This window comes from Trichomycterus rosablanca, chromosome 1 (genome assembly GCF_030014385.1).
Source record: "Trichomycterus rosablanca isolate fTriRos1 chromosome 1, fTriRos1.hap1, whole genome shotgun sequence".
In the NCBI taxonomy this organism is placed as follows: Eukaryota; Metazoa; Chordata; class Actinopteri; order Siluriformes; family Trichomycteridae; genus Trichomycterus; species Trichomycterus rosablanca.
The window spans coordinates 11,128,057-11,146,876 of NC_085988.1; the positions used below are offsets into that span (position 1 = coordinate 11,128,057).

The window sequence follows — 18,820 nt, forward strand, 5'->3', positions numbered from 1 at the left end:
TCATTTTGTTCTTTTGTTTGCTTTAATGTTTATTTTTTGGTATTTAAATGTCCACTGTGTGGCTGATAGTCCTCAAATTTTAAGTTTTTGACCAGTAATTACAAGAGTGTGATTAATGATGTTAATCCACTCTGATCCCAGTGACAGTGTTTATATAGAACTTGTGGGCTTTTACAGTCCAGATTTCTTACATGTTTCCTATTCTCTTCTTTACATTTAGTGATTGACTGCGTGTACTGATACACTATATCGACCAAAAGTATTGGGACACCCCTTGACATTTTTTTTATTCATGCATTGCTGCCACAGCAGTTGCTAACAGGTGTAATAAATCACTACTTATATAAAGTAATTTATGCCTCCAACTTTGCAGCAACATTTGCAGCATGGCCTCAGTCCCACCAAACAGCTCTGGAATGAACCGGAACATGAACTAGGCTTTCTTAAACCATACAAATGCTGAAACTTTCTTTTGACCATCTTTTGACTGAATGGGCACAAATTCCCACAGACATACTTTAAAGTCTTGTTAAAGCCTTTTTAAAAGAGCGGCTGTTGTTCTAGCTGAAACGATCACACAGAGCTCGCTCTGTTTTATTACTGTTTGTTTTTGAAATGGAAAATCCAGCAAGCTCATGGTCAGGTGTCCAAATACTTTTGGTCATGTAGCACATCACAAAGCTGATAAGGGACAGGGATTTTATCTACACTTTTTTTTTTACCAATAGCAATAATTCTGATCTTAATCGAGTTAATATTAGTGTTAGTGAGGACGGAGGTTTATTAGGGAGGAATAAACATTTACTGTAGCCTTGATACTTAAATATCAGCATTTTTAATAAGTCAGTACAAAAAGGTGGACGTAACGGTGTAAGACATCTAGAACGTCTTTATTCTCACTAGTGGCCTCGAACTTTTGGGATGTACAGAAGGGAGTGAAAATAGGGCATCAAGGAATTTCATTAAAAATGGGATGCAGAATTGAGGAGAACAGTCAGACTTTAAAGGGAATGAACCTTGCCGATTTATATCATTATGTATCACAGACTGATTATCATGGATGGAGAAATGCTGTTTGTGAACTGATTGCAAGCACAGATGGGTCATTGCCCACTACTTTGTTTTAGATTTAAGATTTCTCCCTATTTCGTGAATCTTTTCACCATGTTATGTACGGTAGATGGTGAAAGGCCTAGATTTTTTTTGCAAACGTAGAGAAACACTCCTTTTTGAACTGATTGCTAGTAAAGATAGGTCGTTACCCACTATTTTGGTTTAGATTTAATATTTCTCTCTATTTAGGTAAAAGACCTAAATTATCTGCAATCTTGTGTGAAGAAACACTCCTGTTTGAACAGATTGCAAGCAAAGATGGGTCGTTGCCCACTATTTAGTTTTAGCATGACGAAGTGCAGTTTGCAGACTTGAAGGTCCCGCACATAGACGGAGGTTTTTCCAGTATTTTACATCTTTTCACAATATTAAGTACGGTAGATGGTAAAAGGCCTCAATTATTTGCAATCTTGTGTGGAGAAACACTCCTATTTAAACAGATTGCAAGCAAAGATGGGTCGTTGCCCACTATTTTGGTTTAAATTTAAGATTTCTCCTAGTTTTCATTTTATCTTTTCACAATATTATGTACGGTAGATGGTAAAAGGCCTATTTTCCTGCAATCTTGTGTGGAGAAACACTCCTTTTTGAATTGATTGCTAGTAAAAATGGCTCGTTGCCGTCTATTTTCTCTCTATTTTATGAATCTTTTCACAATATTATGTACTGTTGGTGGTAAAAGGCCTAATTCATCTGGAATCTTGTGTGGAGAAATGCTGTTTTTAAAAGGATTGCAAGCAAAGATGGGTCGTTGCTCACTATATTTTGATTTAGCATGACGGTTTAATATGAAGTGCAGTTTGCGAACTTGACACAGACGGAGATTTTTCAGTATTCCACAAATCTTTTTACAATATTAAGTACGGTGGATGGTGAAAGGTCTAAATTAGGCACTACTACTACGTGGACCTATGTTCATGTAGAACAGCGCGGAGGTTACGTTTTTGTTTCAGTTTGTCCTTCAGAACGTGGACTCGAAGGGTATTAAAGAGGTTTTATTTACAAATACAATAATTTGCACAGACATGATTAAACACTCCTCTGTAAAACCAGTAATGTGTGGGTGTGTTTAATGGTATCACGGCAGTGTTTAATATGTTGTTTCTTTGTCTTGTGTGAAAGTATTTTATTTTAATATCTGACAGGAATTCTTTGTGTTTAATTTTTTTCTGCTTTTAATCTGTATTATTTTGCTGTATTATTGTGGGTTTGTTATATTAAAAGTGTTATGAGGGATTTTTACTGTACATGTATTAAACTGTAACTCAGATGTGTGTTCAGCCACATGTACTGATGTGTTTTACAGGTTTAAAAAAGTGTATTAATACATTTTGAATACTAAAATGTGGCTGAATGTCATCAAATAAAGTCTAACTTTTACACTAGACATCTCATCTGTTCTGTACTTTTTCTACTCTTGCATAAAAGGGCGGCACGGTGGCTAAGTGGGTAGCACTGTCGCCTCACAGCAAGAAGGTCCTGGGTTCGATCCCCAGGTGGGGCGGCCTGGGTCCTTTCTGTGTGGAGTTTGCATGTTCTCCCCGTGTCTGCGTGGGTTTCCTCCGGGTGCTCTGGTTTCCTCCCACAGTCCAAAGACATGCAAGTGAGATGAATCGGGGATACAAAATTGCCCATGACTGTGTTTAATATAAAAAACTTGTGAACTGATGAATCATGGGTAATGAGTAACTACCATTCCTGTCATGAATGTAACCAAAGTGTAAAACATGACATTATAATCCTAATAAACAAACAAACAAACTCCTGCATTAACAAATGAAAAAATCTAGTCGCTTCTTATTCCCCACAGAGTCTGTCTGAGAACCTAGTGATCTCTCTACACAGACACATTTTACATCATCCTACACTCCCGAGAAGAGGGCATGTCTAAATTCTTAGATTCCTTAAAATGCTCCCACTTAGGCGCCTTAATTCTGAGTGATAATCTGACTGAATAACTAGGGAGCGTCTGATGCGTCCTCAGCGCTGAAGGCAATTAAATAAACGTATTCTTGTTGGAAGTAATCATGTCCAATGGCCTACTACATTTTTGTACAAATCAGTGTAACCACAGGTCTGGCTCAATACATATTTTGGCTCGATGGGTAGCACTGTTGCCTCACAGCAAGAAGGTCCTGGGTTTGATTCCCAGGTGGAGCGGTCTGGGTCCTTTCTGTGTGGAGTTTGCATGTCTGTGTGGGTTTCCTCTGGGAGCTCCTGTTTCCTCCCACAGTCTAAAGATATGCAGTCAAGGGCATTGGAGATACTAACTTGCACTGAGTTTGTGTGAGTGCCCTGTGTCCGGAGTGTTTCCTACCTTTCACCCAGTGAATCAGACCCACCACCAGCCTGAAAAGCATAAAACGGTGGTAAAACAGACAGGACATGTTCTCTTTTTGGGACATAAAAAATGCGTCCGGGAGTCACTATTTTCGACAGCACATCTGTCTTGTTAAACAAGCCTTTACCTGATTCCAAAACAGCGCAAACACTTATTTTAACAAACACGTTCTAACACAGAGGCTCTTGTTGTGATTGCACTGCATTCTGTGGAAATTGCTCAGCAATTTCAACAATTTTCAACTTTTTTATATGTTTATTATGTTTATAATAGGTTTATTATTATTTGTTGTTATTATTGTTTAGGGCTAAACGCTGAATGCAAGGGAACAAGATTATTTGCATTTGTTAGTTATATTGTTAAAGAGTAGCTGTATATGCATTAAAGTTTAATAACATAGTTGCAATATTGATGCATTTGTCAACAATATAAACCTCTACACCATACATATTACCATGGTGCCACCAATTACATGAAATTAACCCCCCTTTTCCCAGGACCAAGTGTCCTCTTTTTTGAAAACCAAAATATGGTCACCATACAATGCATGATCAGTATAAAAACAATAGTACATTTCATACATACAACTGGTATTTTATAGTGCACCACCCAATCAATCATTTGTAAGTTTTTGTTTTGTGTTAAATATGTTAGAAAAATGATCAGGGTGACTGTTTGTTAGTTTATTAGGATTTTAATGTCTTGTTTTACACTTTGGTTACAAACATGACAGGAACGGTGGTTACTCATTACCCATGATTCATCAGTTCACAAGTTTATATCAAACACAGTCATGGACAATTTAGTGTCTCCAATTCACCTCACTTGCATGTTTTTGGACTGTGGGAGGAAACCGGAGCACCCGGAGGAAACCCACGCAGATACGGGGAGAACATGCAAACTCCACACAGAAAGGACCCGGACCCAGGACCTTCTTGCTGCGAGGCGACAGTAGTACCCACCGAGCCACCGTGCCGCCCTCAGGGTGACTGAGACGAGAAACACTGGGCAGTTGGCTGATGATCCACATGTAATAAAACCAAGAGGACGTGAACCTAATATGTAACAAATGGGTGAATAATGTATTCTGTCCATGACCATGTGATTCAAGTGTAAAAAACATATCTGTGACATAATTTTTAAAAAACATTTATGATAAATGAAAAGTCAGAACATGAGAATCAGTGTCACAAAGAACAAATGATTCATTTAGAAATAACGAAATAACGAAATTGGAACGGCTCGTTAGCAATTTAGCATTTAGCGTGTGTTGATTAACGACAGTTTGTAGTCAAATTGCCCAGAAACGAACTACAATTCCCGAAATGCTCTAGCCGGCGTTTCCGCTGTCAGACCGGATGTAGGGCCGCCGATCCGCTCTCAGGCCCTTTTCTCTCTGCAAGCTGTGCGTGTGCGCTTCTGACTCAAGTGAGTTCCGTTTTTTATCATTTAAACGCGTTTTAAGCGAGTAAAATCGGAATATTTCTCATCGTACGGGTGTGTGAACACATTCCGGAGTGTAAGAGAAGAGTTAGGAGCGGTTATATGTGCAGGAAATGTTTAAATAGTTGAAAAGTGAGCCGGAGCGGTGAAAGTGCCATGTGTGCCTGTTAGCTTTAGCATGGTTAGCCAAGCACCCATAAGAGTCATGTGTTATGTGTGTACAACATTAATACACTATAAATGTGTAATTTACATACTTAAATTATTATAAACGCGTTATTTGAGATTTTTATGTTGAACAGGTATTGGTTATTAACCGCTGTTCTGTTTGCGGCCTGTAACTGGTGGCTCTGTGGCGGCAGGAGTTCATTACTGATCAGTCCGGAGACTCTGTTTCGTTCATAATATTTGATTATTTAGTATTATCAGGCCATATATTGTATTATTCTGCACATTTAGTATCATACCGTTACTTAGGTGTGTATTAGTGATGTTAAATATTGTAGTTTTCGGTATTTTACAGGCAATTAACAGTGTTCCGCACAGTGAAACTTCATTAGAGGCTTATATTCGTTAAAGCCAAACTGTCTGGATTGTTTTATAGACACTGTTGGACCCCTGAGCAAGGCTCTTAATAGCTTGGATTGTGTTTACTTCCTTGCTCTCTATAATTAAGTTCCAGGGAATAGTTTTATCTCTATGTTGAGCATCGAGTCTGATTGTGATGTGATATGATATGAATAACGGCTTTAATAACTTAAAAACAAATAGAAATGTCATTTATTCAGAACAGAACAGAGTTCAGGTTAATTATGAGTGTACTGGTGCACTACACTATATGGCCTAAAGTATTTGGACACCTGACTAGAAGGGACAGTTGTGGCCTAGTGGTTAAGATACTGGACTAGTAATCCAAAGGTCGCTGGTTCAAGCCCCACTACTGCCAGGTTGCCACTGTTGGGCCCCTGAGCAAGGCCCTTAACCCTCAATTGCTTAGACTGTATACTGGATAAAAGCGTCTGCTAAATGCCTTAAATGCAAATGTAGAAGCTTGCTGGACCTCCCATTAAATAAAACAAATGGTATTAAAACAGAGTGACCAGTATGTGATCCCCTCAGCTAGAACAACAGCCGCTCTTCTGAGAAGCTTCTCACAAGACTTTAAAGTACGTCTGTGTGTGGGAATTTGTGCCCAATCAGTCAAAAGAGCATCTGTGTAGCTGGGCACTGATTTAGTTGTTCTAGTTTATGCGAAATGTATGTTTATGTATTAAGAAATGTATTAATACTTTGGTCGTACTATTTTCTCACTGGTATGTCATGCATAGAAATAAAAACTAGGATTGAATTCGGGATTCGGTTTATGTCCACGTGCCCAAAATCTTTCATTAGCTTTTCATATATTTAGATGTATTTATATGGAATAAAAAATATATTGCATCAAATTGATTTAGTTGTTGAGCCCTAATCGATATAATAGAATTTCTTCTTCAGTTTCTGGTGGCCAGACTACATGTGAGAGAGACTTTCTCAAGTCTCTGGCCTAGTGATCAGAAGGTTGCTGGTTCAAGCCCTGTTGTTGCCACTGTTGGGCTCCCGAGCCAGGTCTTTAACTCTTACTTGCTCAGTCGCTTTAGATAAAAATGTTTGCTAAATTCTGTAATTGTCATATCGGGATGGTGGTGACTTAGCAGTTAATGCAATGGATTAGTAATCAGAAGGTTGCTGGTTCAAGCCCCACCACCGCCAAGTTACCACTGTTTGTTAAACTGTATTTAGTGATAGTTGTAAGTAGAGATGGGACGATCGATCGACTTCGAATCGATATCGGCCGATTTTCAATCAAAATATGCTATCGGCGATCGGACGATATTTCCCAAATGTAGCCGATTCGATCGTGTGATATATAAAGATCACGTTAAGTTAACAGCTCAGTGGATTGATCCAGACTTTGCGCTACAAAACACGAACCATCACATCACCATTCATCAACCATCGTACAGAAACCATCATGAAAGCTCTTCATGACCTAAAATAACAGAATTAACGTTGTGCATCATACATACGATGCAATTTTGCTGACTGAAATATTTACTTTAAAAAGATAATTCAACCCGGTCACATCTGAGTCGATTCTATCAGCACATTATATAAACTCCTGGTTCACTTTGGTAAATCGTGAGCGGTTCTTACTTGTGATGTAGATGAGAACAGAAAACGTTACAGAGCCAATCAGAGGCAAAAGTTTATTCATTACCAAATTCGTTAGTTCAGGATCATCTGCTGAACTTTTAGGGTAATCAGAACTTTTAGCTCCACAGACGGAACGAGTCTGACTCGGTGACCGCTCTGTGGTAATAGCAGTTTAATGAAGCTTTTTAATGTAAGAGAGTCACACAGAATGTTCTGTAGTAGTTGGTGTTAATTTAAAACCACAGCATTTATTAATAACAGTAAAAACGGAGAGAGAAACTTACGCGTCACATTCGACTCCTGAATCAGAATCATTTAAAGCGACACTGTGAACAAAGCGTTTTTTTTAAAGAAACACACACACGCTGTTGCTTTCGGTTTATTTTCACTGTGAGGCTCTTTTTAAGTTTTTTTCAGACTAAACTGGATAACATTAAACCTGTGTGTGTGTGTGTGTGGTCAGTTAGACTAATAAGATATGTCTCCTGTGGGTGAAAAAAATAATTGTTTGGTTACTTTATTTACCCCCCCGGATCGAAATCGACTATCGGCCGATTGCCCTGAAAGGAGATCGCAATCGATGCCAAAAAACCCGATCGGTCCATCTCTAGTTGTAAGTCATTTGGATAAAAAGCGTCCGCTTAAACACGCAAATGTAAAAAAAACCCACTTGATAAGTGGTAAAAATCGAGGCTAGAGTCACATCCCGATACGTCTGGTTGTCCTGGTGTGCTAGAGCTCTCGTAGAGTAATATTTCTCTGCTTATTCATTGGCTGACCCTTCTCATTGCTCAGCCAATCACCAGCTCAGAAACACTCACAATAACCAGGTAGATTAAGCAGATGCTTTTGTAGAATAGTTTATTTGGATGGCACTCTTGGACGACTGGAGTCATTAGTTCTTCTCTACGTCACATGCAGCATCATAGGTGTGAAATTATGCACTAGGTCTTTGACAGTAATGGTATGTTCTGTCCTCCTCAGAATGGCAGACTGGGAGACCGCGCCCGCTGTGGCTGAGACACCCGAGATCAAACTGTTCGGGAAGTGGAGCACCGATGATGTACAGATCAACGACATCTCCCTTCAGGTAAAAACTTAACAGACGCCGGAAGCTCTGCCAGTTTGGAGACTCTGAGCTGTTCGGTTCCTCTAAACCAGAACCATTGATTTTGGGTCTCGATCTAACCCAAGTTCGGTCTGGATCATTCTTTTGAAGGTTCTGAATTTCACGTATTAGTGTGTGATTAATTTCTCTGGGTTTTCTCCGGACATTAGTGGACGGCTGACCAGAAAGCTAATTAAAGAGCGTCGCAGCAGAGCTTTCTACACGTTTCATCTAATAAACCAAGCTTGTTTGAGGTCCCGTTCCAAAACCGTGTGCGTTTATATTTCTCTTTGTAGCTTCGATATCATCCACTCTTCTGGGAAGCCTTTCTACAAGGCTTTGGAGTGTGTCTGTGGGAATTTGTGCCCATTCAGTTTTAAGTCAGTGAGGTCAGGCACTGATGTTGGATGAGAGAGCCAGGTTTAATTCATCTGGGGGGCGGCACGGTGGCTAAGTGGGTAGCACTGTCGCCTCACAGCAAGACGGTCCTGGGTTCGATCCCCAGGTGGAGCGGTCCGGGTTCTTTCTGTGTGAAGTTTGCATGTTCTCCCCGTTTCTGCGTGCGTCCTCCCACAGTCCAAAAACATGCAAGTGAGGTGAATTGGAGACACTAAATTGTCCATGACGTGTTTGATATAACCTTGTGAACTGATGAATCTTGTGTAACGAGTAACTAGCGTTCCTGTCATGAATGTAACCAAAGTGTAAAACAGGACGTTAAAATCCTGTTTGGTGAAAAGAAGTGACTGTCCGGAGAAAAGAAATGATTGTGTTTAGGGTTGGTGTGTATCGATATCGAGGCTAGAGTCACATCCCGATACGTCTGGTTGTCCTGGTGTGCTAGAGCTCTCGTAGATTAATATTTCTCTGCTTATTCATTGGCTGACTCTTCCCATTGCTCAGCCAATCACCAGCTCAGATACATTTTTAATATACACTATGGGGCCAAAAGTATTAGGACACTTGACCATGAGCTTGCTGGACGTCCTTTTAAAAAAAAAAAAAAAAACCAGACTGTGACCCTCTGTGTGATCTTTCAGCTAGAACAGCGGCCGCTCTTCTGAGAAGGCTCGTCACAAGATTTTGAAGTATGTCTGTGGGAATTTGTGCCCATACAGTCGAAAGATTACTGCATTTGTATCAGTTGATGTTCCGATTCATACCAAAGCTGTCGAGTTTCCTTAAACTAGGAGTTTCTTCGCGTCTCTATAGAGCTCGCTCATGCTGCAACAGGAAAGGCCCTTCCCCAGACTGTTGCTGTAATGTTGGACGCTTGTAATATGTTGTCGAGTCGAGCTAAAGGTGTGTGTGTGTGTGTGTTTCTCTCTCTACCGCAGGACTACATCGCTGTGAAGGAGAAGTATGCCAAGTACCTCCCTCACTCCGGAGGGCGCTACGCCGCCAAGCGCTTCCGTAAGGCCCAGTGCCCCATCGTGGAGCGTCTGACCAACTCCATGATGATGCACGGGCGCAACAACGGCAAGAAGCTGATGACCGTGCGCATCGTCAAGCACGCCTTCGAGATCATCCACCTGCTGACCGGAGAGGTACGAGCGCCGACCGCTTCACCCTGTCCGACTTTGTAGGTCAGCAGAACCGCCGACCTGGTCAGTCCAGTCGCTCGCAGCGTTTAGCAGACGCTTTTATCAATTTATGACAGAATACAAATTAAAGTGATTAGGTTTAGGCCCCTGAACCCACAACCTTATGATTACTAGTTCAGTACCTCAACCTGGGGTACCACCGAGCTACCACTGCCAACATTGGTCATGTCTGAGGGAGGGAAGGTTGTGAATGGGAGGGCACGATACTGGTAGGTGATAAAAAGCGGCAGCAGATTGGACACCTTTCAGAAGGGACGTGTGGTGATCCGGATCTCCTTAATTAGACTGAGGGTTGAGAGAGCACCAGCACATTCACAATCCGGAATTAGATATGACTAGATCTAGACACAAAGCAGTACCTACAACACTGATGGGACAAACTCATTTAGAATGATGTCTTTGGTCGTCATGGCATCACATGAGGCGAATTGGGGATACTAAATTGTCCATGACTGTGTTTAATATTAAAAACTTGTGAACAGATGAATCATGGGTAATGAGTGACTACCGTTCCTGTCATGAATGTAACCAAAGTGTAAAACGTGACGTCACAATCCTAATAAACATAATACATAATATTGAGGGTTGTGAAAGCACTAGCGCGTTCACAATCTGGATTTGGATACGACTAGATTTGGGCACAGAGCAATACCTCTCACACCATGTGTCCTGCTGTTATAGGAGAGTTTGGAGCCGGTTAGTGCTCTCGTTAGAGGAGAACGTGCCCTGTGTCCTCCTATTGGCGCATGTTCCAGGACCACCAGTCATCTGACCTGTGGTCACACGCCTGGTCATACAATACTGTCTTAGTATGTTCACTATATGGCCAAAAGTATCCGGACACCGGAAGATGAGCTTGTTTTTTAGCTAGAACTACAGCCACTCTTCTCAGAAGGTTTTTCACAAGATTTATACTATATGTAGTATATAGTATGTCTGTGGGAATTTGTGTTTGTTTAATCAAAAGTGCATTTGTATGGCCGGGCACTGATGTTGGTCAAGAAAAAAGTCTTTATGGAGCGTGTTTTTGTGCACAGGAACAGGAAAGGACCTTCCCTAAACTGTTCTTATATAATTATCACATCTGTGATCAGTATGAGTCGAGGCTAGAGTCACATCCCGATACGTCTGGTTGTCCTGGTGTGCTAGAGCTCTCGTAGATTAATATTTCTCTGCTTATTCATTGGCTGACCCTTCCCATTGCTCAGCCAATCACCAGCTCAGAAACAGAACCTCTTGTAATGTAGGACTGGACGGCGTCCAGTCAGCATCTAGCCTACGTCCTCCAGTATTCCTGACCGTGTGTGTGTGTGTGTGTGTGTGTGTGTGTGTGTGTGTTACAGAACCCTCTGCAGGTGTTGGTCAACGCCATCATTAACAGTGGCCCACGTGAAGACTCCACCCGTATCGGCCGCGCCGGAACGGTCAGGAGACAGGCCGTGGACGTGTCCCCACTCCGCCGTGTCAACCAGGTACGTGCGCACACACCGTCTTCACGTTATTTAGAAATACGGTCCGTTGGGTTTGCACCAGGATGCCCTTGCCGGTCTGGTAGCCGTCAGGCAGTCGTGCACACATCCGCTAGTCTGGGTTGCCAGGTCCTCTGCTCAGTGAGCTCAGTGTCCGCAAGGCTTGGTTGTTATTCTTATCAGGATGAAGACGGAATGAGAATCTCAGTGGTCACTAGGGGGCGCTCGGGTAAACCGAGAAATAAACAATCATGTAATATATTCAAAAAGCGTGAATGAGGGGCGGGACTTGCAAATGCTTTTCTCCAAAGTAGCTTACAGTGCTGTGACGGTACACTGTCTAAGCAATTAAGGGTTAAGGGCCTTGCTCCAGGGCCCAGGAGTGGCAACCTGGCAGTGGTGGGGCTTGAACCGGTGACCTTTCGATTTATAATCCAGTACCTTAACCGCTAGGCTGCAACTTTCCTCGGATGTGTCCAGACGCTGTACCGTCAGGACCAGCTTCGTATTATTTCGGATGAAAAGTGAAGAAAGTGAGATTGCGGGTTGAGAAAGCACCAGCGCATTCATAACTGGGAATGTGATATGACTAGGTCTGGACACAAAGCAATATTTATATTTACATTTACGGCATTTAGCGGACGCCTTTGTTCAAATCGACTTACAGTACGGTTACAGTATACAGTCTGAGCAATTGAGGGTTAAGGGCCTTGCTCAAGGGCCCAACAGCAGCAACCTGGCAGTGGTGGGGCTTGAACCAGCGACCCTCTGATTACTAGTCCAGTACCTTAACCACTAGGCTACGGCTTGCCACAATACCCGCCTCACTATGAGATCCTCCGACAGCCTGGGTAGTGGAAGGGCGTCTGGCTGTGTCGGATCAAGCAGGCGGACCAGAACGACCCGAGAACTCGGAGCAGGGCGCAATTTGAAGACAAAAGTGAGTGAGGGTCGGAAGCACCAGCGCATTAACAATCGGGAACTGGATATGAATTCATCGTGTAATATATTCAGAAGTGTAAATGAGGGGGCGGGACTAGCGTGACCCGAAACGAGTCCTGTAAAGTTTGGGCGCGCGAACGCGAGACGGCAGTCGCGTCCCGATGCTCCTGGTCGCCGGGACGCGACTGCCGACCTCGCAGAGTGAATCTTTGTCAGTTCATTGGCCGCTGCTTTCCATTGCTCAGCCAATCACAAGCTCAGATACAAACTGCGTTCATATCTGAGACGTTGCTGCATTTTGAATGCGACTGTGCTGATAGTAATGAACCGTGTGTGTGTGTGTGTGTGTGTGTGTGTGTGTTTAGGCTATCTGGCTGCTGTGCACAGGGGCGAGAGAAGCCGCCTTCAGGAACATTAAGACCATCGCTGAGTGTCTGGCCGACGAGCTCATCAACGCCGCCAAGGTAACGCAGTCCTGGTCCACGACGTTGGAACGAATTGGAACATCAGTTGAGGCTTTCCCGACCAATATCAGCGCCCAGCCCTACAATGCAGTCATCATATGACTGAATGGGCACAAATTCCCATACCCAGACATACTTTAAGGTCCCGTGAGAAGCTACTTATAAGAGCGGCTGCTGTTTTAGCTGAAAAATCACTCTTTTAGTGCTGTTAGTTTTTGAAATGAATTGTACAGCAGGTGTCTCAATACTTTTGGCCGTAAAGTGACGAACAAGGGTCAGTTTTTACCGAAATATAGCACCATCGGACCAAAATTCTACCAAACAACTAACTACAGGGAAATCTTCACCTCAGTAAAGCACTTAAAAAACACCATGTAAGTTATTTTTAATAAAATTTCACTCAAAACCATTCGCTGCTTGAGATCTACTATTTTAATCAACTGGTCATCACAATCGCCTCATCAAGCTTTGTAGCTGTTTTAAATGCGCTGAATGGTGTCGGTCAGGTTTATGTAGTCTGGACAGGAGTGCTCATCAGTAAGGGTGGACCCATATTTAGACTTCATTATTTTATATGTGGGAAAAGGCTGATTCACACAAGTAGGTTGATCCAAATATGTGGCACATTTTATGTTTGGATATTATCAGAAATGTCCAGCAGAGGCCCTTGACTGATTCTAGGGTTAAATTTTCTCCGTCAGCTTCTCCCACGTATAAACAAAACGGCGTCTCTGCAGTGTTCCTGCCCCAATCGAAGCGTCTTTGGTTCCTTTGTGCTTGGTTGCGCACTCATCGTCACAAACAGTGCAGGTTACAACAGGAATAATGCAAAAATGGTGCAAACTGGCTACTGATGAATGAAAAAACGTTCTAGATTAGCGGTGCTTTAGGCGGGCTGAGGCGTAGGTGACCTGTTGAATGAGGCGCGATCTACCAGCGTGCACTGTGCGGTAGACTGGTAGATCACGATCTGCTTATTGGGCACCCCTGATCTACACCCTTAGTCGCACAAACACTCTACCCACTATACACACATATAGACCATACCTTCCACTAGGGATGCATCGATACCATTTTTTCCCAACCGAGTACGAGTACAAGTACATGTATTTTTGTACTCGCCGATACCGATACCTATTTAGAATGATGCAATCTGGAGCATTATGGAATAGTGTAGTTTTTAGTGTAAAATAGTGCAGTGGAACAGTTGCTTGGGTTGCCATCACTAATAAAAAAACACCGCACAGCCATCATTGAGAAAGCTTCTGACAAGCTAACGTTAACGTTCATTAATAAACGCACGTAATTAACGTTGTGCACATCATACATGCGATGCGATTCTGCTGATTGAAATATTTACTTTAAAAGGATAATACAGTCCGATCCCATCTGAGCCGATTCTATCAGCACGTACATTCGTGGTTCACCTCGGTAAATCCTAAACGACTCCGAGTCGACTCCCGCTCTGTGGTAATAACCAGTATAATTAAGCCTGAACTTTATAATGTAAGCGAGTCACACAGAATGTTCTGTAGTAGTTGGTGTTTATTTACAACCGCATCATTTATTATAACAGTAAACACGGAGAGATGACTGAGAAAAGAAGCTTAAAATGAGTCGACTCCTGAATCACTTGTATCGACACTGTGAACAGAGTATTAAAGACACACACACGTCCTATAACAGCGGTCGCTGCTTTTGTAACTGGTTATCTTCGCTGTTAGCTCTATTTTGAAGTTTTTTGTTTTTTTTCATACGGAACTAAATAACATTAAACGTGCGTGTGAGCGTGGTCAGTGAGAATAATTCAATCTGTCTCCCGTGGGTGAAAAATTAATTGCTTTAGTTTTAGAAGTTTAGAAGTAAACCCCCCCCCAGACAAGCACTGCCGCCCCACGGGTTGAAAATCCCTGCGTTAACGCAGCAACGTGCACTTGGTACAAGGTATCGGATGTTTAGTATCGAAGCCTCGTTTGCGAGTACGAGTTAATGAGTGCGGTATCGGGCTAATACCCGATACTAGTATCGGTACTCATGCATCTCTACCTTCCACCAAAAAGGAGTTCCACAATCGTCCATGTCCACATCGTCGTCAGAAATCTGAATCAGCATGGTGCTTACTAATAATAAGGCTGTGTTCAATCAGTTGTCTATTTATTCCTGCTTAGGTCAAGAATAGGAGCAGAAAAGATGAATGAAAAGCTTGTTTTTGTTTTCATTCTGAAATCTGAATACACTGATTTAATTTTGTTGCTTTTATCTGCAGTCGAGGCTAGAGTCACATCCCGATACGTCTGGTTGTCCTGGTGTGCTAGAGCTCTCGTAGATTAATATTTCTCTGCTTATTCATTGGCTGACTCTTCTCATTGCTCAGCCAATCACCAGCTCAGATACATTCATTCTTTGTTGTTTATAAGCTCACCAGAGTTCCTGAAAGGAAAGCAGAACCATTTTTAGTTTGGTCTCATTGTTTCTCTCTGCTGCTTTCAGGGTTCGTCAAACTCCTACGCCATCAAGAAGAAGGACGAGCTGGAGAGAGTGGCCAAGTCCAACCGTTAAACACGGATCTCGTTTCTACAAAAATATCGAATAAATACATTTGGTGGAGATTTGATTCTTTGTTTTGTGTTCAGACTCGTTTATAAGATGAAGCTGAAAGTTTATCCCACTTTTCACATTTCCAAGACCTTACAAATCTGGTGCATTTACATTTTCAGCATTTAGCAGACGCTTTTATTCAAAGTGACTTACAGCACTGTGACAGTATACTGTCTAAGCAATTGAGGGTTAAGGGCCTTGCTCAAGAGCCCAACAGTGGAAACCTGGCAGTGGTGGGGCTTGAACCGGCAACCTCCTGGTTACTGGACCAGTACCTTAACCACTAGGCTACAGCTGCCCCCCCCCCCCACAGCCTGGTACATTTCTATAGGCATCAATTTACATCTTAAACGCCCACGGTCTCCCTATAACATTATTATTAACATTGTCACAAATGGGCCGCTCAGGTGGCGCAGCAGTAAAGTACGCTAGCACACCAGAGTTGGGGTTTCGAATACATCGTATCGAACCTCAGCTATGCCTTTCCGACTTAGTCGGATCATAGGTCCTCATGCAACTGCTGGCTGACTGATGGCGCCTGCACAGGGCTGAGGAATAATGCTCATCCCATCGGGTGTGGCCCTCCATGCACAGTGCCCATCAAGTATATGAACTCGACTCGTGCAGGTGAAAATTATTGACTGTACGTGCTGGATGGGACGTGTGTCAGTTGAGAGGCGTCCTCAGTCAGCGGTGAAGGGTCGAATCGGTATAGAGGACGTACTAAGGGTAACTGGACACGACTAGACAGGGGGATAAAAATTGGGGAAAGTTTCTTGCCAACAAGCCTAATGGAGGCAGATTGGAGACACTTAGAATTGAACCTACAACCTGATCGTAACCTGCACTGCTGAATCGTCGTCACCATTGGACCAGAAGCTGAGACCATGCTAAAACAGTTTAAGGTGATCGGATCAGGTCTTCGTAGAGCCGCCGACCTGACTGGGTGTCCATACAAACATGTTTGGTCGTGTTTAAGGGAGGGATGGTCAGACAGGGTCTTCTTTCCCCTGCTGCTAACAACAAACATCAAAATCCCTTCAACAGATACTAAACCACTAAATAAGTTTTTACATTAAGGGAAAATGGCAAACTAAATGGAACAGACCACAAACTCTGAAATACACCCAAACATTAACATTAAACCAAGGAACGTGTATAGACCAAGTCATACACACAAGGTGCAGAATAACACACCAATACCTGTTAGAAAGAGAAAACCCACAACCTTCCAAACACCTATAGGATCTCTCTTGATGCTTGCTCAATAATCCAGGTGCACAAATCCACAAAGTTGAATCAGTTCACCTGGACACAAGTTTGGTCTGGAGATACGTTTCATCACTCATCCAAGAGATTCTTCAGTCTGAGCTGGTGAGGAATACCCCAACCTTATATGTAGTTGATTTTCATTGTTATGCAATGGGCGGTGATCGGTCGTGATGCAAATCGTCTGCATATAAGGTTGGGGGTATTCACCACAAGCTCAGACTGAAGTCACTTGGATGAGTGATGAAACGTATCTCTACAACAAACTTGTGTCCAGATGAACTGATTCAACTTTGTGGACCCATAACGATAAGGAACATCCTAATAAAACGCCTCAAATACACCAAGGAAAGACAGCAAGTACACATGCTTGGAAACATAAAATAAATTTTTAATGTAAGACCACAAGAACAGTCCTTACCTACCTTGCAGCCAAAAAAATATAATATAAAATGACGTGTTAAATATGGCATTAAAAACCAAATAAATTCCCCCGCCGCTATGATGTGTGAGTTCCGAGACCGAGCGCCCGAGCAACTGGGTCAGGAGTCACATGAAGCTTCGAGTGGCTCTGTGTAGGAACCCAACACTAGCAGCCAAGAAGAAGTGGGTGCAGATTTGGACTCCTGTCGGAGGGGCATGTGGTTAAGCCGGCTCTCCTTGATCAGATTCACAAACTGGAATTGGATAGATTGGGAGATGATTTGGGGGTGGGTGGGGGGGTGGGATACAGTGGGAAGATTTAAGAGTAATAAACCCAGTAAAGAAGTCTATGGAGAAACAAGGCTAGATGCCATCCAGACGATGGTTTGTTGCTAAAGCTAGTTTCAGAAATTGTCGGATTTCCGAGTCTGTCATGACCTTGTCCTTCAACTGTCTGTAAACTTTTGCGTTTGACTGGTTTAAACAAAACCAGTCCAGCTACATCATTATATGTAGTGAAAAAAAATGACCAGGACCAGAATGGCAATTCATTATTAAGCTTTTGATGGTCTAAAAACAATAAATCAAAAATGGGCAAGAAATAAAGCAATACACAGTACGGTAAGCTTTTTCATTTATTGAAAAGTAAAATTGTGGTGATTGTTAAAATGTTTGCATGTAAACTGCAAAAGGTTTTCAGGTTATCAGATGTTGCCAGAAAGAAAGCATCTGAAGAACCAAATCACACTGTTACCCCTTTTCCACCAAAAACTCTGGTTCTTGAACCGGTTCTGTTCAGGTTTCTCTGAACCTTGGTGTTCTGTAGAGAACCGACGCGCGTTTCCACCAGTTTTTGAGAACCAAGCAGCGTCATCAACGGTGGGCGTTACTAAGAGTTAAGAGTAGTAATATCATGGCGGAGCGTGTGGATTATGTGCGAGCATTTGTGCTGCTGTTACAGATGTTTGTTTCTATGTAAAAAGCAGCGATCTAACAATCGGTGATAAAAAGACGTGACGTGTTTGTCGCAGTTGTTGTTTTCTTTAGTCCATTGATGTGAGAGGAGTTTTGCGCTTCGCTTTCACCGCGACTCTCGGCGCAAATAACCGATTTGCTCAGCGCTCGACTTGAGCGATAAAACATCATTAAAGTTCCACAACACGAACAAACATCTGTGTGAAATAACCATCAAATCCACTCTAAAATACAACATGTATCTGTGTTTAACTGGATTTACTTCACGTGTGCTTATGCAGCTCGGGGAGTTGAAAAAGCTTCACGCTTTATTTTTCACGTTAAGCGTGTTCGTTCTGTCCGGGTCACTTTTATCACGTCATATCACACAGTTCACCTTTTTAAAGGCGCTTTGAAAATATAAGCGGCAAACTGGCTCAAAATGTAATCAGGTGAAGTTTAAAAGATAAAAATGCAGCATTAAGCTCCATACGAGACCCCAGCTGACGCCATTGTTGCTAACGCGCTGTGCTGTACAACATGACACGCCCACTGACGGACGTCACAGTTCGGGCTGAATAATCAAGTATTCCGTGGTGCCAGATTGGCCCGCTAGTTCACTGTCTGGAACCTCTTTTTTCCGGTGGAAACACGTGGAACCGGTTCAAAATCAAGTTCGGGAACCGGAACGGGCTCCGTGCCGCGCCGGTGGAAAAGGGGTAAGAGGTCACTCTATTCTAATAGCGGTCGTTTTTGAAATGAGACGGTCAGGTGTCCAAATACTTTTGGCCATATAGCGTAAATTAAGCTTTCGACTGATCCGTTGTTGGAAATGAATAATACTGACATTTTTGGCATTTAGAAGACGATTTTAGCCAAAGTGACTTGCAGTAGTGTGA

At 42.5% G+C, this 18,820-nt stretch overlaps 1 protein-coding gene and 4 non-coding genes across 5 annotated transcripts; all 5 read left to right on the plus strand.

Annotated features, from left to right (window-relative positions):
• The first annotated feature begins 4,797 nt into the window (after positions 1-4,797).
• rps5 (ribosomal protein S5) lies at positions 4,798-15,284 on the plus strand. Its single transcript, XM_063017771.1, has 6 exons — positions 4,798-4,882; positions 8,075-8,180; positions 9,536-9,745; positions 11,146-11,274; positions 12,579-12,677; positions 15,168-15,284. The coding sequence occupies exons 2-6, from the start codon at positions 8,076-8,078 to the stop codon at positions 15,234-15,236; spliced, it is 612 nt and encodes a 203-aa protein (XP_062873841.1). The 5' UTR covers positions 4,798-4,882; position 8,075; the 3' UTR covers positions 15,237-15,284.
• Positions 7,777-7,909, plus strand: LOC134325790 (small nucleolar RNA SNORA3/SNORA45 family). The gene has a single exon (XR_010014353.1). It is a non-coding gene; the product is annotated as a small nucleolar RNA SNORA3/SNORA45 family (small nucleolar RNA).
• On the plus strand, positions 8,993-9,125 carry LOC134325808 (small nucleolar RNA SNORA3/SNORA45 family). Its single transcript, XR_010014361.1, has one exon. It is a non-coding gene; the product is annotated as a small nucleolar RNA SNORA3/SNORA45 family (small nucleolar RNA).
• On the plus strand, positions 10,902-11,034 carry LOC134325800 (small nucleolar RNA SNORA3/SNORA45 family). Its single transcript, XR_010014357.1, has one exon. It is a non-coding gene; the product is annotated as a small nucleolar RNA SNORA3/SNORA45 family (small nucleolar RNA).
• On the plus strand, positions 14,943-15,075 carry LOC134325795 (small nucleolar RNA SNORA3/SNORA45 family). Its single transcript, XR_010014355.1, has one exon. It is a non-coding gene; the product is annotated as a small nucleolar RNA SNORA3/SNORA45 family (small nucleolar RNA).
• Positions 15,285-18,820: the final 3,536 nt, after the last annotated feature.

Bases quoted from the DNA above. Each gene is read 5' to 3' on its own strand.
- rps5 (XM_063017771.1), top strand. From the start codon at position 8,076: ATGGCAGACTGGGAGACCGCGCCCGCTGTGGCTGAGACACCCGAGATC. The intron at 8,181-9,535 runs GTAAAAACTTAA...TCTCTACCGCAG, and splicing joins TCAACGACATCTCCCTTCAG to GACTACATCGCTGTGAAGGA. The intron at 11,275-12,578 runs GTACGTGCGCAC...GTGTGTGTTTAG, and splicing joins CACTCCGCCGTGTCAACCAG to GCTATCTGGCTGCTGTGCAC.